Below are 19437 nucleotides of genomic sequence, written 5' to 3'. Positions count from 1 at the left end.
CTGGGTATACTTTTCTGGGTTTAAGAAAGGAGATCTACATCTTTGTAACACCCAGTAAGCCACCTCAATAGGCACACACGTAACCTTAACCATTAACAAAGGGAAAATGAAAAGGAGATGCACATACTGAGTCCCACTTAGCATTATTTAAGTCCTTTATTGGGGAAAATTTCCAAAGGAGAAATATATTTCATTTAAATAAGTTCCTGTAGCTATCTATTTGGCAATATATATCTCCTAATTTATTTTTTGACAGACCTAGAAATATAGTGAGGTTCTAAGATGATATTCTCTGTTCCTCTGGAAGATATTATTCTTAATTGCTCGAGTAGGTAATCTAAGCCTAGCACTTAGCCTTCAAGCCTCCAGTGGCATATTCATATAAATGCTGTTGCATTTATTGTTTGATTGAACCAGTTTTAGAAGGACCTCCCCACTTTCCCTAATACTTAATTGAGTTAATGGATTAAGTCTTTCCGAGTCAGATTCCATAAGCTCACTACATATTCAAGAGGAGACTTGACGAGTGTGATATATCACCCTGGTTGCATTGATGACTGAGAATTGACCACCAGTACATAGGGTCATTTCTTTTGCTACATTTTTCCTGAAAAAGACAAATTCTACCAGGAAAAATCATTTGCCTTGGTCAGAATTTGAACCTAGAACTCCCCAATTTGCACCAGGCGTTTTACTGAGGAGTCTTTCTCCACTGCAGAGTTCAGTTAGCTTTACAGGACAATATATGCTCTGCCAGACATACGATGCCACAGAGCACTCTGCATAAACCATCGTCTCCTCTAAAGTCAACCCAAACTCTGTACACATAGATGAAGTCTTCATCATGTACGTAGACTCCTTGGAAGTTTTAAGTGTTATAACACCTGCCAGATAGAGAGATCCAGGCTTAACAATAAATGTGGAAATGACAGCGAATTCAAATGATTTATGTCTCTGTGGAATTCTCCCACTTAATGAGCACTAGCAAGTGACTCCACAAAGGTGTGCCACTGGCTAGTCAGTGGTTATTTTCTCGAATCAAGAGTAAATGAAAAAGCCGTTTTCAGGAATTCCTTTCACTGAAAATGTTTTCAGGATGGATTTTCCCATATCTAGCTCAATCTCCATAATCTGACACTAATGCAACTACAACATGACAGGATCCCAACAAGTATTTATTAAAGTCCTTTATTTTTCAGGGGGAAAAACAAATTCCTAAACCAATCCTTTATCTCTCTCAATTTATTGTTTCTGTACCTGTATATATAATGCATACATATAAGAAGAATAATTTACACTAGATTCTCACTTTAAGATATTAAATCGTTCCGGGGACTGATCATAAAGCAAAGCCATCATATGCTGACTATGCATCACTTCCAGGCAAGGAATTTACTTACTTTTACTTTAATTAATTTAATTTACCAATACTTTAAGAGCAAGTAAATTTTGCTATGTTAAAAAGGTGCCTTGTTAACTAATACGAGGGAGAGTCACATATAATTTTGATGTATTGTGTGGAAGCGAAAAATCTGCGAAATTTGAAATTTTTACAAGCACTCGCAAAATTAGTTCAGATAATAGGCTGAATCCATTATAAGTCGAACCAATCAAAAATCAGGAGCCAATTGTGCATACATCATAATATTTCCCTATATTTCAAAATACTTAAATAGATGAAAAAATTCAAGGAAGTTGAAGAGGGTAAAATTTTAATGAAAATAGACATTTCATTTTAAAGGTATTTATATAATGGCCCAGTTCACTGGTGCATTTTTTACAATTCAACAACACTCCAGCTATGCAAAGAAGTGAAAAAATAACAATACTCCATTAGATATATACAGTCATCAACTGAAACTATAAAATTACTCTTCATTTTCTTTTAAAACATCATAAAAATAAGCTAAAGCTGCAACTGGTTCTTTTGATTGCCATATGTATATATAACAATTGTAAGAGATTAGCTTTATCCAGGCCCACAGGAAAGAGGTAAGGCTGCATATCTTTTACAACGGCCCTCGACAAAATATTTTGGTAGTAACAGTATTTCAGCAATGAAGTTATAAACAGTATCTACAAAGCTATAAAAATAGCCAGTAAAACAGCAACAATAAACTTGAACATGTTATAAGCTATTTACATAACAAGAAAAAGTATATTGAACAACGTTAGATCAAAATTAGTCAAGCATTTCATAAAATTTTTAATCCGACGATACCGTGAAATAAGGTCTTCGATAATTTCAATACTTCCTTATGATTGCTCAAGCTAGATAATCACTGTTAAACTCATAACACTTCTCATTAACACATAGACATTTCAAGCAATCACAAGCACTATATACTCTAACTGATGAGACAGCTTTACTAAAATCAAACAGTGATACACTTTATATCAATAAATAAACAAGAGTACTCTCTTTTTGACCGGTAACATTACCTAGCAAAATAAATTTTTATACATGCATTATTATGGCATACCAAAATATGTTACTTTAAAATTTACATGGAAGCATAACAATCATCACACGCAGTAGGTACACTTGATATTATTGTGTGAGGTGCCCTTCCTAGCAGTAGCTACCATAATGCTACTGAAAAAATCATTTTAAAAGACAATTAAATAAGAATATGTATACCATGTCAACCTCTGTAATCACAACTTATTTTAAATTTACACTCTGAAAAAGGAATACTGTTTCATTAATGATTATGTTATTAATGCATATCTCTACAGTGAGAAATCATTTCTGCATTGAGGATTCATGTATTGACAATGAAACAATGAAGACGTCAGGAGGACCTAGAGTAGAGGCACACTCCAATACAAGATTCTCAGTGAATGAACATTTTGATCAAGTAAGGAGCCATGGAAGGTAATTGGTGAACACTTACTTGATTTGAGGAAAACTTTGGTTATTGATATCTTGTGGATGCACTTAGAGCAAATCTTTCAAAAAAGACATTATCATCCAATCAAGAAATCAATGCAATTGCATATGTAGTTTATTCAAACAAGAACGCCAAGTAAACGAAGTCTCGTATGTTCCAAGTTCATATAAAATTATTTGACAAATATTTTTATTACTTAGACTTGGCACATAATTTTATAAATATATAAAATTACACAAAACTCCTTGAAAAAATTTTCCCTGATTGAAATATGTCCACTTAAATAATTTGGTAAATTCTACGAATTCTACTACAATTATTGACCAAAATATAAACACTTAAATTTGAAACATATTGAAGAGTGTTAAACACCAAATCATTTTTTTAAGCCTGAGAAAATCCTAGATTACACAATTAAAATATTCTCTTAGTCAAATATTATGTAACAATCCCATTGTTATACATCAGGGACATGTATTGCTCAGAGTTGAAGGAAGGAGAAGTTAACATGAAGAATTTTAAAATTATGGTTTAAAAATTTGTAAGCCTTAGATGTAAGTAAATACTTTTTTTAAATTTTTCAATAAAATTACCAACACATACCCATTCATAGGACAAAATGGATTCATAATTCACAAAATCAAATTACATCCTAGAAGAAGCAATAATGTAGCTCTTCATTGTCATGCAATGAAAAATAATGCTCATTCAAGAAATACATAACTGATAAAATTTAAATATCAGATGTTCGAGTAGACATACTCCCGCAGACAGGCATATTATTATAGCACTTCGAGCAGTAAAAATTAGTATCCGAATTGCCAAAGAATCTGCAGTTGAGACTGCGGCATTGTTGAGCTCCAGAAATGGGTAATTGTATTCCACCTGAAATTCTAATATTTGTAGTATCACATTTAGCAGCTCTCCCACAACTCACCACTCTCGGAGACGACTCGTACGGCATATACGAGAGGCTATCATCTCCCCACCTACTTTCCTCGGGATTAGAGACACCGCCAATGAAAACTTTGGATATATTTTTAGAAGGAGCACCACTCAAAGGAACCAAAGTGGAACACGGATCAGGAGTTTGGATCTCAGACTGAAGCATTGATTCTTTTTCGACAGGAAGATCTCTGGAAGTGGCATCATTACTGATATTTTCCCTTTCCACGATATCCCTAACGATGCCCGATGGTTGAGACTGGCATTCTATAATTTTTCGCCTTGGTTCCTGATACATCTCAGGAATGCCCGGAGGACAGGCAATGTCATTGTAGAAGGTTGATTTTGACAGGTATAGAGTATGATCGATATTGCTTCCAGCACGGCTCAGCGGCAATTTCCCGACAGTATTGTGAGAGCAGCAGTCAGCTTCAGCATAAAACTTTGACTTGCCAGTGCCATACCTCGGTGCCAATTCATTAGCCCTGTTCATGAGTGGTGAGTTTATGTTAGGGCTCTTTGACATTTCAGCTTCCCTCTCTTTCTGCTTTTGATAGCACACTGTACACATGTAGCTCGTAAGTGACGTACCGTACAAACCACAACCAGCATTGATACACATTGAGGGCACCTCCATTTCAGCACTATCTTTAACATTCCAATCATCCTTCAACTTCTTCTCCTCAACTTGGCGAGATTTCAATTCTTTATCTTTCTCGAACCTCATCCTTGCCGACTGCAAGTAGTTCCTGATCATTTCCTCTTGATATTCATGCCTTTTGTCGGTGTGTAAAACAGCACCCAGAATGTATTCCGGGCTCTGAGAAACTAAGCTGCCATTGACTTTAGGGGGTTGATGCAGAGGACTAGTTTGATTGGCAGAATACTTCTTTTTCAAAGAATTATTCCGAGCAATTTTAGTGATCGAACCAAAGTTTTTCTTAAATTTTTTACTCATGGACTTGCCAATGCTTCCAAATTGTTTTGCCACAGACTGCAATTGTTTAGCTGCTTTGCTGCGATTACTAACTGCCACACCTTCTGAAGAATTTAAAATAGATTCATCATTATCTAGATCTACTTCAGAGAACCTTTTGTCTATTGTGTCCTCTTCATACGGTATAATATTTACATCAGTCTCAATAACATCAAGTTCAGAATTGTCACCATTATTGGGAAGTTTCATAGGAATTTTTATGACATCTAAATATTCCCTAAGCAGTAATAACTTCTCTTCAGGTGACAAAGTAAGTCTTTGCATCGCCTCCAAGTCATTCTCATCTTGATTTTTGTACAGAAGCTCACCAGGATCAATGGAAAACTGGATTGGAAGAAGCTCATGGTCTGCATCAGTAATAGGAATGACCGCTGAAATAAAATAGTTAAATATATCATAATAATTGATTAGTCAATTACAATAAATAATGATGAAATTTTCTTTGGGGGATTGGAGAAGCAAATATATAAGCACATCAGACTTCCAACCACACAATAATTGTTCTCCAGATATCATTCCTGTATCAACTACCATGGCCTCAATGAATGCTTCTTGGGTAGAATAGAATAGAATACTTCATTTGCCAAAGGATCCGAAAACAATGAGTAGGTACATCGATTCCGATACCGTATTTCTCCGAACATAGTCCCCCTCTGAATAACTAATAGTCCCCCCCCCCTAATTTTGAGGCTTCAGCTTCGGGAAAATTTTAAGAAATGCGCTTGAATATAGTCCCCCCCTTTACTTTTACCATGGGCATTTTTGGAAAAAAAGGGGGGACTATATTCAGACATATACGGTATATGGCACGTCAATATAAAATGGTTGAACCATCACCAGTAATATGGTAATATCTGCAATGGGTTAGATATATCAAAAATTTAAAATATACATAAAATAATAGTAAAATAGTAAAATCAAATACAATGGGAATGATTGTTAATACAAAAAAAGACTTAAACATTTACAAGTTCTCATCACGTAGAAATTCGTTAAATGAGTAGGGTGTTACGCTAGGTCAAATTTTCCAGTTTTATTTTTGCAAGTTAAGTTTAGTAAGGACAACGTGGATCATCTGACAGTGTAAAACCCGAGAAGAATTCGACCAAGCAAGAGTGAAGTTCATGGAATCGCTCAAGAGTACTATGATTTGGAAGCCAAAGCAGCAACTAGGAAAAAAAAACAATACCAAGCTATTTTATTACATATCCATAAGCGTTTTTTTTATTATTAAGGTTAAACTGGCTAATATTGACAAAAAAAATTTACGTTTACTGAAATAAAATATATCAATGTAAAAAGTTATAGCAAATTAAATAATGTAACACGCAAGAGTCAATATATTGGACCTCCGCACTTAAAGGGTTAAAATAATCGAGAATATGCTCACCTGGTGGCCGAGGAACACCATCCGCATAAGTCTCCTTATCCATAACAACGAGGGCAGAAAAATGAGCAGCGTCATAGGTTAATACTAATGGGGAACAATGACACTCAGCGGGGGAGCACTCAAAAGGGAGATATATACCACCAAAGGGTATGGGGGCCAAGGCTTCCCCATTCACGTCCTGCAAAACAAAAAAAAACAATCACAATACGTAATTTAACAGGTGGTTTCACCAGTTGCAAAATGTAAAAACAAGAAACTCATACACATGTAATAGACACTACGGGAATATTTCATTTCCAACAGAGAATATGTATAACTCTTCCTTTCTAAAACATCTCTACTTTACCCTCAACACATACATATTCCATGCCAGCCTCATACTGAGAACCGAATGTTTCTAAACTATTAAGAACTTTATATCATACTGGCTCTTCACTTCATATCCACCATCTGTGACACAGAGATCCCTTACCTACATGCTACCTCTTACCTACAATCCCATTGAAGCTCCTTCTGTTGATATAACATCATAAATTTCATCATTTACAACCGCCATCAGGAAACTTCCTCTTTAAATCCCTCTTTCTTTCTCTGCCCTTGCTAAATTACAAATGAGCGGATGAGGTGCTCATACAAGTGAAGTATTACGTGATATCTGAGTGTATTTAGTAAGTATTTTTTTGCTGTTGTTATTGTTTCTAGTTAGACTTTATCATTTAACCGTTTGTTCACAAATCCAATGTATAATGTCTTATGTAATGTTTTTGGATTTAATGCAAATAAATAAGTCTCAACATATAGGAGGGAGTATGACTTCTGCAGCAAATGCAAAATAAATTATTATTTAATCCAATATGACACCATATTTTAGGTTAAGTATTTTATTTTCCTGAATAGATGTGATTTTCGATTGAGATTAAGGATGAGTCAGTTCTTTAATTTTTTCGGTTCACGGTACCGATCTGCTTCTCCCCATAAATTCTCAATATTTGGTTCCAAGGATGACTCTTAGTACCAGAATTAATGGCATATTTAAATGAACAACCACAAGAAGTGAATGAAAATAATTTCACTAAAGAAATAAATTAGTGCGAAAGCTCTGTAAAAAAAACTTAATATCATCTCCATAATTTTATTTTCACGTAAAAAAGTTTAAATAACACATTGTTAAAGAATGGATGATCTACCAATATGTCACATTACATCAGGAAGCCGCTGGTTCTTTCTCAAGGTTTTGATTTTTAAAAATTCAACATTTTTACCCTGTCTGGGTCTAATCTATTCTTTTTTTGGCAGAAATATTGCCTGCAGTACTGAACAGGCGTTTTAAAAATTCAACATTTTTACCCTGTCTGGGTCTAATCTATTCTTTTTTTGGCAGAAATATTGCCTGCAGTACTGAACAGGCGTTCACTGAAAACAGTAGCGGTCGATGTTGATTTTGAAAGGCCACACGAAATATACTTGGAGCACAGTTAATATACTGCATAGATAGTTAGCATAGCATCAGGATCAACAGTGAAACTCCCTCAACTTCTGCCGACATCATCCGTTAATTTGATGCAACTTGTGAGCCAGTTCAAAATATATTCTGTATTCTGAAATGCAGCTTAAATTGTTACTTTAATTGACAACTTCTTCGCATGCTTCAATGTCACAGTTCTTATAAAGAAACTCAACAATAAACTGCTCAAATCGCCGGCACAGCGACATCATGGATAAACTGAATGGCCGTGAGCTACCGCAATATTGCAATGAAGTGTTGCATTCTGCAGGATAGCCACACTCTTCGATGCCTTCCATAGGTTTATCAACTAACGATCAAGCTCTCGGAACGCATCTTGTTCGTACGTCAAAGAATTACTGTACATGTACAAGATTCAACCATGAGACCATTTTCAAATTACATGAATGATTTTTGCCGGCCGCCGTTCACGGCACTGCACATGGCCATTGGTTCTCGATACCAGTTCCACAGGCCAAGAACTAGCAGCACCGAGAACCGAGTACCAGAACTGACCCATCTCTAATTGAGATGTTTAAATTTGATGACTTGAAAACAACTTTTAAATACGCCAACTACATGGTCGACTAGCAATTATATTTTCAATAATAGTGATAATGAAACTAAATTAGGACAATAAAATGAAATACTGATAATATGACATCAAAAATGCAGTTTCAAAAATATCTTCAATAGAAATAAACAATAAGATTTCAATTCAATAATTATTGATAAAATAAAAGGTACAACTGGAGATGCAACTAAAAGTTATCCCCCTGAATTATTACAGGCATATGGCTCTGCTAAGAGCTCTTAAACTACTATTTTTAGCACAAAACCACTAGTTATCTCCTCGGTTAAAACAATAAAAAATCAAAAGTGCCATAATTTTTAACCGAAAAATATGACTTTTTCAAAGGACGATGTCTATGAAATGTATGTTAATGAGGAGTCAATTGAGCCCAAAAATGAAGTCATCAGAAAAAAACAATGATGTCCTGACCAAAAGAAAGATAATGGATGCTAAGGAAATACTCCACAAGATTCAACCAAACAAACCAAAATTTTAAGAAAAGACTTCACTGTTTCACAAAATAAAATATATTTGCGACCGGTTTCAATACAGCGTATCATCATCTGGCAATTACAAGTATCAGTACATAGAATTTATACCCTTGAAGGCGTTAGAGGGGTGGTAGAGTGGAGGTGGAGAAAGGGGGAAACTTCGGAGTACCCATTATTGGATGCAATTAGTTTGATTGTGTTTAGCTCCTTCATCCTGTTATAATTCGACAATGGAATCAATCATAGTCTGTGAAGCATACAATGTATTGCTGATAGTTTGTGAGAGAAGTGGTGTCGTGAATTGCGGTGTATTATTTGGTGGAGGTGTACACCGCAATTCACGACACCACTTCTCTCACAAACTATCAGCAATACATTGTATGCTTCACAGACTATGATTGATTCCATTGTCGAATTACAACAGGATGAAGGAGCTAAACACAATCAAACTAATTGCATCCAATAATGGGTACTCCGAAGTTTCCCCCTTTCTCCACCTCCACTCTACCACCCCTCTAACGCCTTCAAGGGTATAAATTCTATGTACTGATACTTGTAATTGCCAGATGATGATACGCTGTATCGAAACCGGTCGCAAATATATTTTATTTTGTGAAACAGCGAAGTCTTTTCTTAACCTTAGTGCATCATGAAGGAGTTTCACCATGTTACGCCAACCACCATCGCATTTAAACCAAAATTCATTAATGTGTATAAATTAGATAATTGAATAAAAATCCAACTGACCTTAAGCATCAAATCTGCAATTACAATAATTGGTCTTCTGAGGACATGCGCCAAAGCAAGAACATGGATTTCTTCTAAGCTTTCGTACGTGGCATTCTCCCAGGACTCATCTCTGGAATTTTGGACGTGGTAAAAATAAAATAGATCTTCAGATTCATGTTCTCATTGCTAATAATATAATATGAACAAGAAAATTGCCACACAAAAATTCTCTGAAGGTAGAGAAAACAATTGTTTCACAATAATATTAGAACAAAGTACAGCAGACTCCCGATTATCCGACTGCGGTTTATCCGGGTTGTGGATTATCCATGCATGATTTTTACTGGAGATGTGCGAATAGTATCCGCGAATACTCGAATACTAGAAAGTATTCGATATTCGAGAACTCGAATAATTATGCTAAAGGTACTGTCTCGAATGCCTCGAATACTTTGAATATCGTGCCATACACTGTCGCACGCACGTCGTTGGTAGTTGACTCGGAAAAAAGTAGAGAACTCTAGTCGCTTAGTGCATGCAGTGCCGTTTTCGGCAACTTGACGAACTACATCAAATTCGTGGGTTAGAGCGGTGAAAAGAGTTCGACGTGGGGAACCGAAAATGATCGGGTGAAAAAATCCGAAAATCCGCAATTCCCACACCAGGAGAACCTCAGTGCCGTGGGATAGTAACTACGCAGCACAATTCCCAAAATCTGCTACCCCCTCCATCCATCAGCCCTCTGCCCCTCCTCCAATGCTTTCCTCCTCTCCGAAATCAAACAAAAGGCCCCAGCTCGCGCAGGGTTCGTATTACGAAGACCATAAATCAAAAGCTTCAAAAGAAAATATCAAGTTACAGGAGAATAATAGAATCGTGTTTCACCCTTCCCTCTTTCTCCTCCACTGACCTTTTTCTGCCCACCTGCTTCGAAGTTCCCCTGAAGTTCCTGATGCATAGGCAACCCACACAAACTTTCGCGCATTCATTGTTTTTTTTCGTCCATCCCCTTGAAAAGCGATAGATCGAGTATCCACTGTAAACCTTTTTATTTATACATTCATGAAGTGAAATAGAAGAAGAAATGTACGTTTAATATGCTTTTCGCAGTTCTAGTATTCGAGGAATTCGAAATTTGAGGTGTTCGAATGTTCGAGCAACGATTTAATATTCGAATTTGATATTCGAGTTCATGAAATCTGCTATTCGACCCATCTCTAGTTAGGATCAATCAAATATCCCTCAGAAAGCCGTAAAACTCGCAATTTTGAACCATTATTCTTAAAAATTTTCTGGAGGAGGACCCCCGCAACTCCCACTTACCCTGGCGGGTATGCAATACCCCCTCCCCGAAGTATTAGTTGCACCTAAAACCCCCCCCTAGCATTAATTCTAAGCTGCGCCCCTGACCTGGATAATGGGGAGTAAGCTGTACTTCAACAGACCTACACTTCAGAGAGAACACTGAACGTTGTTAAAAGTGGTTGATAATGCATGATTATCAATTATTACATGCAAGGTATAGATGAGAATGACTTACAAATGCTTAGTAACGCTATCCAATGCTGTACTCCTCCGCCTAGACGCATGACTTCTAGGTGCAGTTGATGCCATATTCACCACAGCATCCCATTCCTTAGCCCACTCTTCCTCCCCATAGACAAATCCCGCCTCTGCATTGAGCCTCGTCTGCTGCCACCGCCACCTACGCCATATTGCTTCTTTGCACTCGCTGCCAGACATAAACGCGTGCAGGGCTTTCCTGAGAGTCAAAAGACGGTCATGGAAGCCCCACATACCTGAGGATCGAGAAAAAGCAATTTCTGAGACAGCTCTTGCGTTAAAAAATAATCCTGAAAGGGCAATGAATATTAAAACAGCAAAAGATTTAAACAAAAATTACACAATAATAGAAAATAAGAACCACAGCAATTTTAGAGTAATCAAAGCATAAAATTTTGAAATCTTATTACTCTGATAATACTGATTTATAAGGAGGTACCCATGTAATCCGCAACATATGAAGAGAAACTCCCTTTTGCAAATCCTCTCACAAACTACGAAATTTTGGCCCCCGTGACTTAGAAAATGAAAGAGGTTCTTATTTATGCAATTTTATAGATGGCTAATAAGGAAAATTCTACACGTGACAAGGGAAACAGCCAGAAGGATGAAAATTATAAGAAAAACATTGAAATGAAATTATGTCAAAAATTTATATGAGTTACTTGAAATGTACAGAACGTGTATGCATAAATATCTTTAAACTATTTAAGATCACAAGTGTATTTACCTAAAGAAGCTGCATGAAGCAAACAATTGCCATCCCCAGTGGTTGCCAAGGGCCAAAGCCTCTGGCAAGTGCCAGCCCACCAATTCAACCTTCCAGCTTGCTCCAGTGATGCAAGGCTAGATATTTCAATCAAGTCTTTCTCTAAATATTCACGAAAATCATCTGCAAAGTAAAATGAATACACATAAAAATGGCTTTAAAATAGCAATTCATTGTCATAGCTGCTAATAGCACTGAACTGCTAATTTTCTATTCACTTTTTTTGGAAATGAATATCCTTTATGAAGTTGACACTACCTGTCACTCATGCATGAACCGCTGAAGGTATGTAGTCATTACATGAGGAAATGCAAACATCACAACTCTTGAATTTGAATGAAACCCTTATTTGAATTTTAGAATGTTTTAATGAGGTCCTAGCAAGAAAATCAAAACTCATGTTAACCCTTGGCAGTGCAATCAAGGTGAAGTATTAGCCCATAAGAAATGTACAGAGCAGAGACAAGAATATATACTGCTATATAATCAGATATAAGCTGTCAGAATTTCTACTGAATTAGTAAATGAGAAAAAAATACATACACGTTATAAATCCTTTAAGTCTTAGGTCTTTAAAAACTAATTAGCCAAGAGTAGAAAAATTTACAAATGTAAAAGGAATGCAGTAATCACATAGCAATCTTCACGGGCAGAAACAATAGTGTATACACAGATATTTATAGGAATTCTGGCAATCCACTATATGCTGACTATAGAAAGCATTTTTTTGAATTTTGCTAGGAAAACTACACCTCTTCGAGAATAAATTTCACTATAAGCCTTAGAATTAGAGATGGGAACCTCAAATCTAGGCATTGCTGGAATTTTCAACATTTGTTTCAAAGAATTCCTCTTTTGATAAATAAATTTCTTAAATGAAAAATTTAAAGGCCTGGTTACACGATACATTAAAATGTATGTATGAGTTTAAGCCTGTATGCAAGAATGATTTTCGTGGACAGGAATGGAACATGTACAAATGCATGAACAAAATTAGAACAGGTTCTATTTTCTGTCCATACATTGACACAAGTTGGGAGGTTACACAGGGCATTTTCGTGTTCATTAACGTGTTCACAAATTTAGACATTAGCATGTGCCTATTAATGCACTGTGTAACCAGGCCTTAAGGCTAAAAAAGAGAGTAATCGAAATAAAATTTCATATATGATTTGACTTGTATGGTAAAATAACATTAGCAACATTTTATCAAAATGATACAATATTTTTTATTTACCACATGATCCTGATGCATTCCATCCATTGTAAATACAAGGATAATGATTAATATCATGGAAAAATTCCTGAGGGGCTAATAGTTCTTTAAACCTCCGATTTCTGTTAGACAAAGTATCCCACCTGTTGGAATTGTATGAGTACATAATGTGTGTGCAAGGCATTGGTAGTTATTATTTACCATTTACTTCTAAGAAAGATTTATCAGACTTTAAGAGAAAGGGCCATCTCAAAAAATAATAATGAGACCTAGAATGAAACACGATTTTTAAAACCACCAGCATATATTCGGGAGGTCTTATACGGTGAATAGAGCCAAATATATATATATACAGCAGACTCCAGATTATTCGGCTGCAGTTTATGCGGGTTGCGGATTATTCGTGCATGATTTTCACCCTCTCTCAATTTTTTCTGCAATCTTTATTAAAAAAATAAAATCGCACGCAAATTCATTGGAATTGCTGCATTAATGCTGGGATACACTGGGCTTATTATTTCTGTTAGAATCCCCTTCGTAAGACGGAAGTGATCGCGTGCTAGCTGTATTCACCCGAGTACCCTGTTTCTGTTTTCCAAGCTTTGCAGTGCGCGACTGCACTCCGTGATCACGGATACACGTCCCGCAGCAGTTGCAACCCGGGCAACTTGTGCAAGACGAGACTACGTGGTGTGGTGCCTGGTGTAGTTTCCGATGCCGAGCAGTGGTTTTGAAGCAGTCGTACAAACCACTTTTCTGTATCCGTGATCGCACAGCCAAGGATGTGTGGTTTTCCAAACCAGGCCTTACATGGAGCATAAATTATACGAATACAATCATGTTATCGCCGCTAAAAAGATCGCGAACTGGCAAAGAAAGATCTCATTGAGCCCGGAAAGCACTAAAATAACAGAATAACCGCATAATTAATAATATTTTGTTTGTTTTAGATAAATTATGAACATAGCAAGACATTTAAGTGAAAGTTTGGGTGATCCGTGTTTTCTGATAATTCATGCCTTCCCTCCCCATCATAAAAACGGATAATTGGAAAATCTGGGGGTCCTCTTAAGTGCCCATTCGTGTCACATGTCAGACTATATGTTACATTAACAAGCCAACATTCAAGAAAATTTGAGTCTTACCTGGATAAATTGACAAGTCAGGAAGTGTAAAAGTAAAAATTGGTGTTTCTATAAAATACTGATTCAAGTTACAAACACTATTTTCTTTGAAATCCATGGCAAATTCATTTCTTGCTCTTGAAACAAGGGTCACATTGTCAGTAGCCCTGGATATACCCCTCGAAAGCTTTTTACCTGTAACAAACAAAAGAAATAAATGTATTATCCACTAAGCAAAAATATTTTACCGTGTTAACAATAGAATGACTATGACCTATAACCAATAAGCAAATACAATTTGATAAAAATTAACTAACTTCACATTACCTCTACAACTTTACTCAGTATGAAAATATCTTAAGGATAATAGAATAAGCTCGCGTTAAATAATATAGACTAGAAAACAATGACTTCAAATCCATTATATGATCAAAGAATCTATAATACATAATAACTAGTGCTCACAACAATATAAAAGTTCTTTATCAGGAAATCGATTAGCCAGCTATAAAAGTTACATAAGAGCAAGCTTACAATTGAAGAATAAGTAAATATAAGGAAAGACTATGATGTAATTATTATAACATGTCGACAGGTCATAAAATGAAGAGAGAGAACTTATATTTTCTATTATATTAAGTTATATAATAGAAAATATAAGTATATTAAGTAATATAATAGAAAATATAAGTACTATTATACTCTTCTCACTATAGGTGTGATACACAAGGAGAAGGAGAGATAACTTACCAATTGGGGCAGAGGCAATTGTGTACTTAACCAATACGTAGAATAATAATAATTTATTGGACATTTAAAAAATTGAGTTTGCAATGGTCCTCACCATAAAATGCATAAGACTAAGTACATATGGAAAATACAAAAGTAATGGATAGTGAAAAATAAACTATAGTAATAGACTATTGAAATTACACAAGTGAAAACTACATTACATGTACACAATTACTCAGAAGTAAATAAAATATATAATAATTCCACAATGAGACAAAATATTGAGTAACACCAAAGGACATTACAATGATATCATACTCAAGATATTAATTAATTAATTTCATTTTTCATTACCCCAAAAACAGTTCATTTAAGACGTATTACATCAGAGGAAATAACATGAAACAAGGACTATAACACACTACCATTCCCTGGGCAGGGGAAACCTACCCAGGCGGGACTCGAACCCGCGACCTTCGGTTTGGCCGGCGAGGACTTAACCCTGCCACCAAAAGGCCGGTAAACCTTTTTGAGTAACACACAACTGATTTAAATTTAGAGACACATTTAGCCTCTAGGCGCAATCTATTGAAGAGACAAATTGGTAAATCTTCAAAGAATCACTATTTTTTTTAAGTCTCCAGTACATAAAAAGTATCCCTTTCCTGGTATAATGTGTGTGAAAATTTGACCTTTTCACGAATTGGAAGCAAAAATACGCACGTCAATACCTAATCTGAAAAATGGTAACCACAACATATTCTATCAGCTTGATCAAACATTTGCACTACACAAAACTTAAAGACTATTTAACTTTCTATTACTTGACATAAAAGTTACGTTTCTAAAATTAATAATTTCCATTTTACAGAGGGAAAACTTTGATTTCAGCTAAAAATCCAAGTTTTTCCAAAATTTGCAAGGAAAAAAGACATTAATGACAAAAAAGTTGCATTTCTAAAATTAATAATTTCCATTTTACAGAGGAAAAACTTTGATTTCAGCTAAAAATCCAACTTTTTCCAAAATTTGCAAGGAAAACAGACAAATGTTAAGTTTCTAAAATTAATAATTTCCATTTTAAAGAGGGAAAACTTTGATTTCGGCTAAAAATCCAACTTTTTCCTAAATTTGCAAGGAAAAAAGACATAAAAGTTACTTTTCCAAAATTAATAATTTCCATTTTACAGAGGGAAAACTTTGATTTCAGCTAAAAATCCAACTTTTGCCAAAATTTGCAAGGGTTATCACATTTAGTCAAAACTTTGTCATTGGGAATTCTCATCCTCAAGAGCCACCACGGAAAATGATCACGTGAACAGTCATTTCTCTCTACCATCATAGGAGTCACTCACATCATTGGATCACTAGAACTATTGCTTGTAAGGGACAGAAAAAATGACTGTGATTTAGGCTTCAGATGGCATAAACTTGGGTAAATTTTGGGAGCCGACACTTCTTGCCTTTCATTTTTTTTCGAAGAGCAGACGGATAAAAATTGTAGTTGGCACGGAGGTTCTTGTCGCATCTACACAATGCCAAGCTGTAAAGGCACCTTCAACATTCTTTGTTACAAAACCCTCCATGTTCCATCACCATTTTCGTTAAAAAGGCACTTTCAAATTAATTCCTGCCATCTTAATAATGACAGCTCAAGGTCAAAACCTTCGTGGGTAAATAAATATTGCCATGTGATTCAATTCAAGATTTTATATCAGTCTGTGAAATGCATTTGTTTTCTCAAACTCCCAGCTGACTACTAACTGCAAATTACAATGTCAACCTAAGGAACTTTTAACAAGCACATGGAATTATACCCAACCCAAACACTCACTCGCATAGGTTAACTACAGCAATATGGAAACTTGCATCACAATAGATGAATATGTACTGCAGAGAGGATCTACTAAAATTAGCTTAATAGAATATCAAGAAGAATTACTTCACGCAGATAATTATTCTTAACCAAACATAATGTGATAAACAGCCCTACTTTTTCCTCCTTACTACATTAACGTCTATTAAAACTTAACTTTCAATAAGAACTGCCTAAAATACCACCAATGTACAACTTAAATATATTAAATTCTGCAAAACACACATGTTTTTACACACATGTTTTTACACACATGTTTTTACACACTTAATTGTCATTTAAATGACAAACTACCGTACTACATCATAAAAATACTGTCATGTTGACATTCCCAGCACAATCCCGTAAAGGCATTCCTTATGTACCTACTGGACATGATAGATGCCACACATAATAATGACAGGAGTGGGAAAAATCCCAATTCCCACTGCAACTAGGTTCACAATGAAGAACGACGTTCAAAGGTAAGTGCAATCATATAAAGCAAAAAGTGTGTCAATCTAAATGGAATTTCTATTTGCCTTTAAAGTCCTACAGATCTAAGATTTAAATTAATAGATCATGCACTCAATTATACCTTTTCAATCAATTCTTACAATGCTGGGCGTATTGAAAACGATGTCTTAAGTGAAATACAAAAACATTATTATTAACTACTACCTGTAACTGACAATTTTTAAGGGCCTCCACATTGTTGGAGAGCTGATAAGACTATGCGACTTACGCTTAAGTACTCACACTCAACATAATCTACAGCTGGAGCTTTTTCTAAAACAGGCCTATTATGAGGGGCGGCAGATTTTTGAAGCTTACTCTCATCTTCTTTAGCCATGGAAGACGACTCAGTGTGATTCAAAGGCACAGTGGACACCGTGGAAACAGGCCAATCCGATGGAACGCCACCCAAGGCACTCGGTGATGAGCCAACGAAAGGTGAGGCTCGATTTTGCTGATAAAAGCTCGTAGGTGGGCAAGAGAAAAGGCTGTGAGCCTTCAGGGCAAGACCCATGTCCCATCCTTTGGCTGTAGAGAAATGCCAAATGGAAAGTGAACACAATTAATGCTGCACAGTTATATGAAGTTCATGGTCACACAACAACGTATACATATAAGTGATTAAGCACAATCGTGTATCTATCAACATATAAAGGATAATTATGGAGCAAATCATATATGCGGAACAACATTTGTAAACATTAAACACAAACCTCTCAGTAATTCCTCGGCAACAGCTGTATCTACCCCAGTTTTTGAAACGAACTCTGCTACAAGGTTAGCCTCCATTCCCCATCTAAAAAAGTTTAATACATAATAAAGTATGACTCAAACATTAAACTATATCGACATCTGACCATTACTTTGAACTTTCTCGGCCAGCGACGTACGTGAACACAAAACAAACATTTCGAGTACGAATACTTTCCAATTAGGGAAACTGTGTCATCAACCTGACAAGAGGAATCCGCGACATTTCTGATTGGAATTGCATGTCTTGAACGAAAGGTGTGTTTGCTTTGCGTTTTCGATAAGAAACAATCTCACGTACATGCTACGAATCGATTCGACAACATTTTTGGGTTTCCGATCAAGGTCTTAATTGTGACTTACCTATCCGAGTAATAATTCCTCTCAGCTTTGATCATCTTGAAATAATTATCGGCAGGATAATGAAATCGTCTAACATGAATACACAACAGATATTACCCATTGTAAAGGCTGAAACACATAACTTGCAGTCAACGAATATGCGGACTCCAGCAAACAGATATACGATAGCAAAAGCATATAACTACGATATTGGGTCCACTTATTCACTCTGGGGAAAGAACCACTCACTATTACTATTGAATCACAATCAATTCAATAAGTCCCATGTTTCAGATGACCATTTTCATCTATCCCACGCCCACTAACATATCACGCGTAGTCACTTGCAACAGCTGTGCGCAACAACAATAATTTCTCGCTGCCAAAAACGTTCGACGGTGTTGTTTCAAAATTGGCCAGCAGGGGGATATGCTATTTTTCGAGGCCTTGAAGCGCAGCGAAACCGTGACATTTTGCGAAATGTAGGGTATGCGGCGTATGAGAAATATTGTTGTTTTTCGTTTGTCTCATATCTTGATATTTGATTAATTTTTTCATGAACCTTTCGAGATTCTGGCTACTTTATCCTGCATATAGTCTTTAAATTTTTGTACTCGGTTCTGAATTTCATGGCCTGATCATCAATTGATTTTCAATGTTAATTAATATGTAATGACTTTCTTCGTAATTACAGCATTTAAATTTTTAACTTTTAGTGAATTTATTAGTGATATTGGCCACCCACGATGTTTTTCACCCACCAGGACGGTACATTTTATTTTGGAGACTGCCCGCGTTTTTATGTACGAAATTTATTCGATGACAATTTCGTCAATTTCTTCATATTAAATTGATTACGAATAAGTACTTCCAATAGTGACGCGGGCGTTATGCCTGTGCAATAAGAAGTCACGCGTTTTACGCCGCTCTCATCGGCATATTACAAATGCCTGCGCCCATGAAATTGGGGGAGGGCAAATCCAAGAGCGAACCGGCACTGTTGAGAGCGTTGATGCCTTAAAGCTAGACTGTTCACAAGCTTCTGC

The 19437-nt window shown here is 35.9% G+C and overlaps 1 protein-coding gene across 2 annotated transcripts; it reads right to left on the bottom strand.

The window, feature by feature from the left end:
- Window positions 1-1728: 1728 nt before the first annotated feature.
- On the bottom strand, window positions 1729-18802 carry LOC124166507 (OTU domain-containing protein 7B-like). Of its 2 annotated transcripts, none has more exons than XM_046544042.1 (9): window positions 18413-18802; window positions 18013-18095; window positions 17618-17827; window positions 14218-14391; window positions 11818-11979; window positions 11065-11323; window positions 9543-9654; window positions 6227-6404; window positions 1729-5207 (listed from the first exon to the last, which is right to left on the bottom strand). In XM_046544042.1, the coding sequence occupies exons 1-9, from the start codon at window positions 18445-18447 to the stop codon at window positions 3628-3630; spliced, it is 2793 nt and encodes a 930-aa protein (XP_046399998.1). In that variant the 5' UTR covers window positions 18448-18802; the 3' UTR covers window positions 1729-3627. The 2 variants fall into 2 exon arrangements, with proteins under 2 accessions (XP_046399998.1, XP_046399997.1); XM_046544041.1 differs by having other exon boundaries at window positions 17543-17827; window positions 18413-18801.
- Window positions 18803-19437: the final 635 nt, after the last annotated feature.

The sequence above is a fragment of the Ischnura elegans genome, chromosome 10 (assembly GCF_921293095.1).
Source record: "Ischnura elegans chromosome 10, ioIscEleg1.1, whole genome shotgun sequence".
Classification (NCBI taxonomy): Eukaryota; Metazoa; Arthropoda; class Insecta; order Odonata; family Coenagrionidae; genus Ischnura; species Ischnura elegans.
Note: the sequence above shows the minus strand (reverse complement) of the source record. Positions and strands in the feature narration are given on the sequence as shown.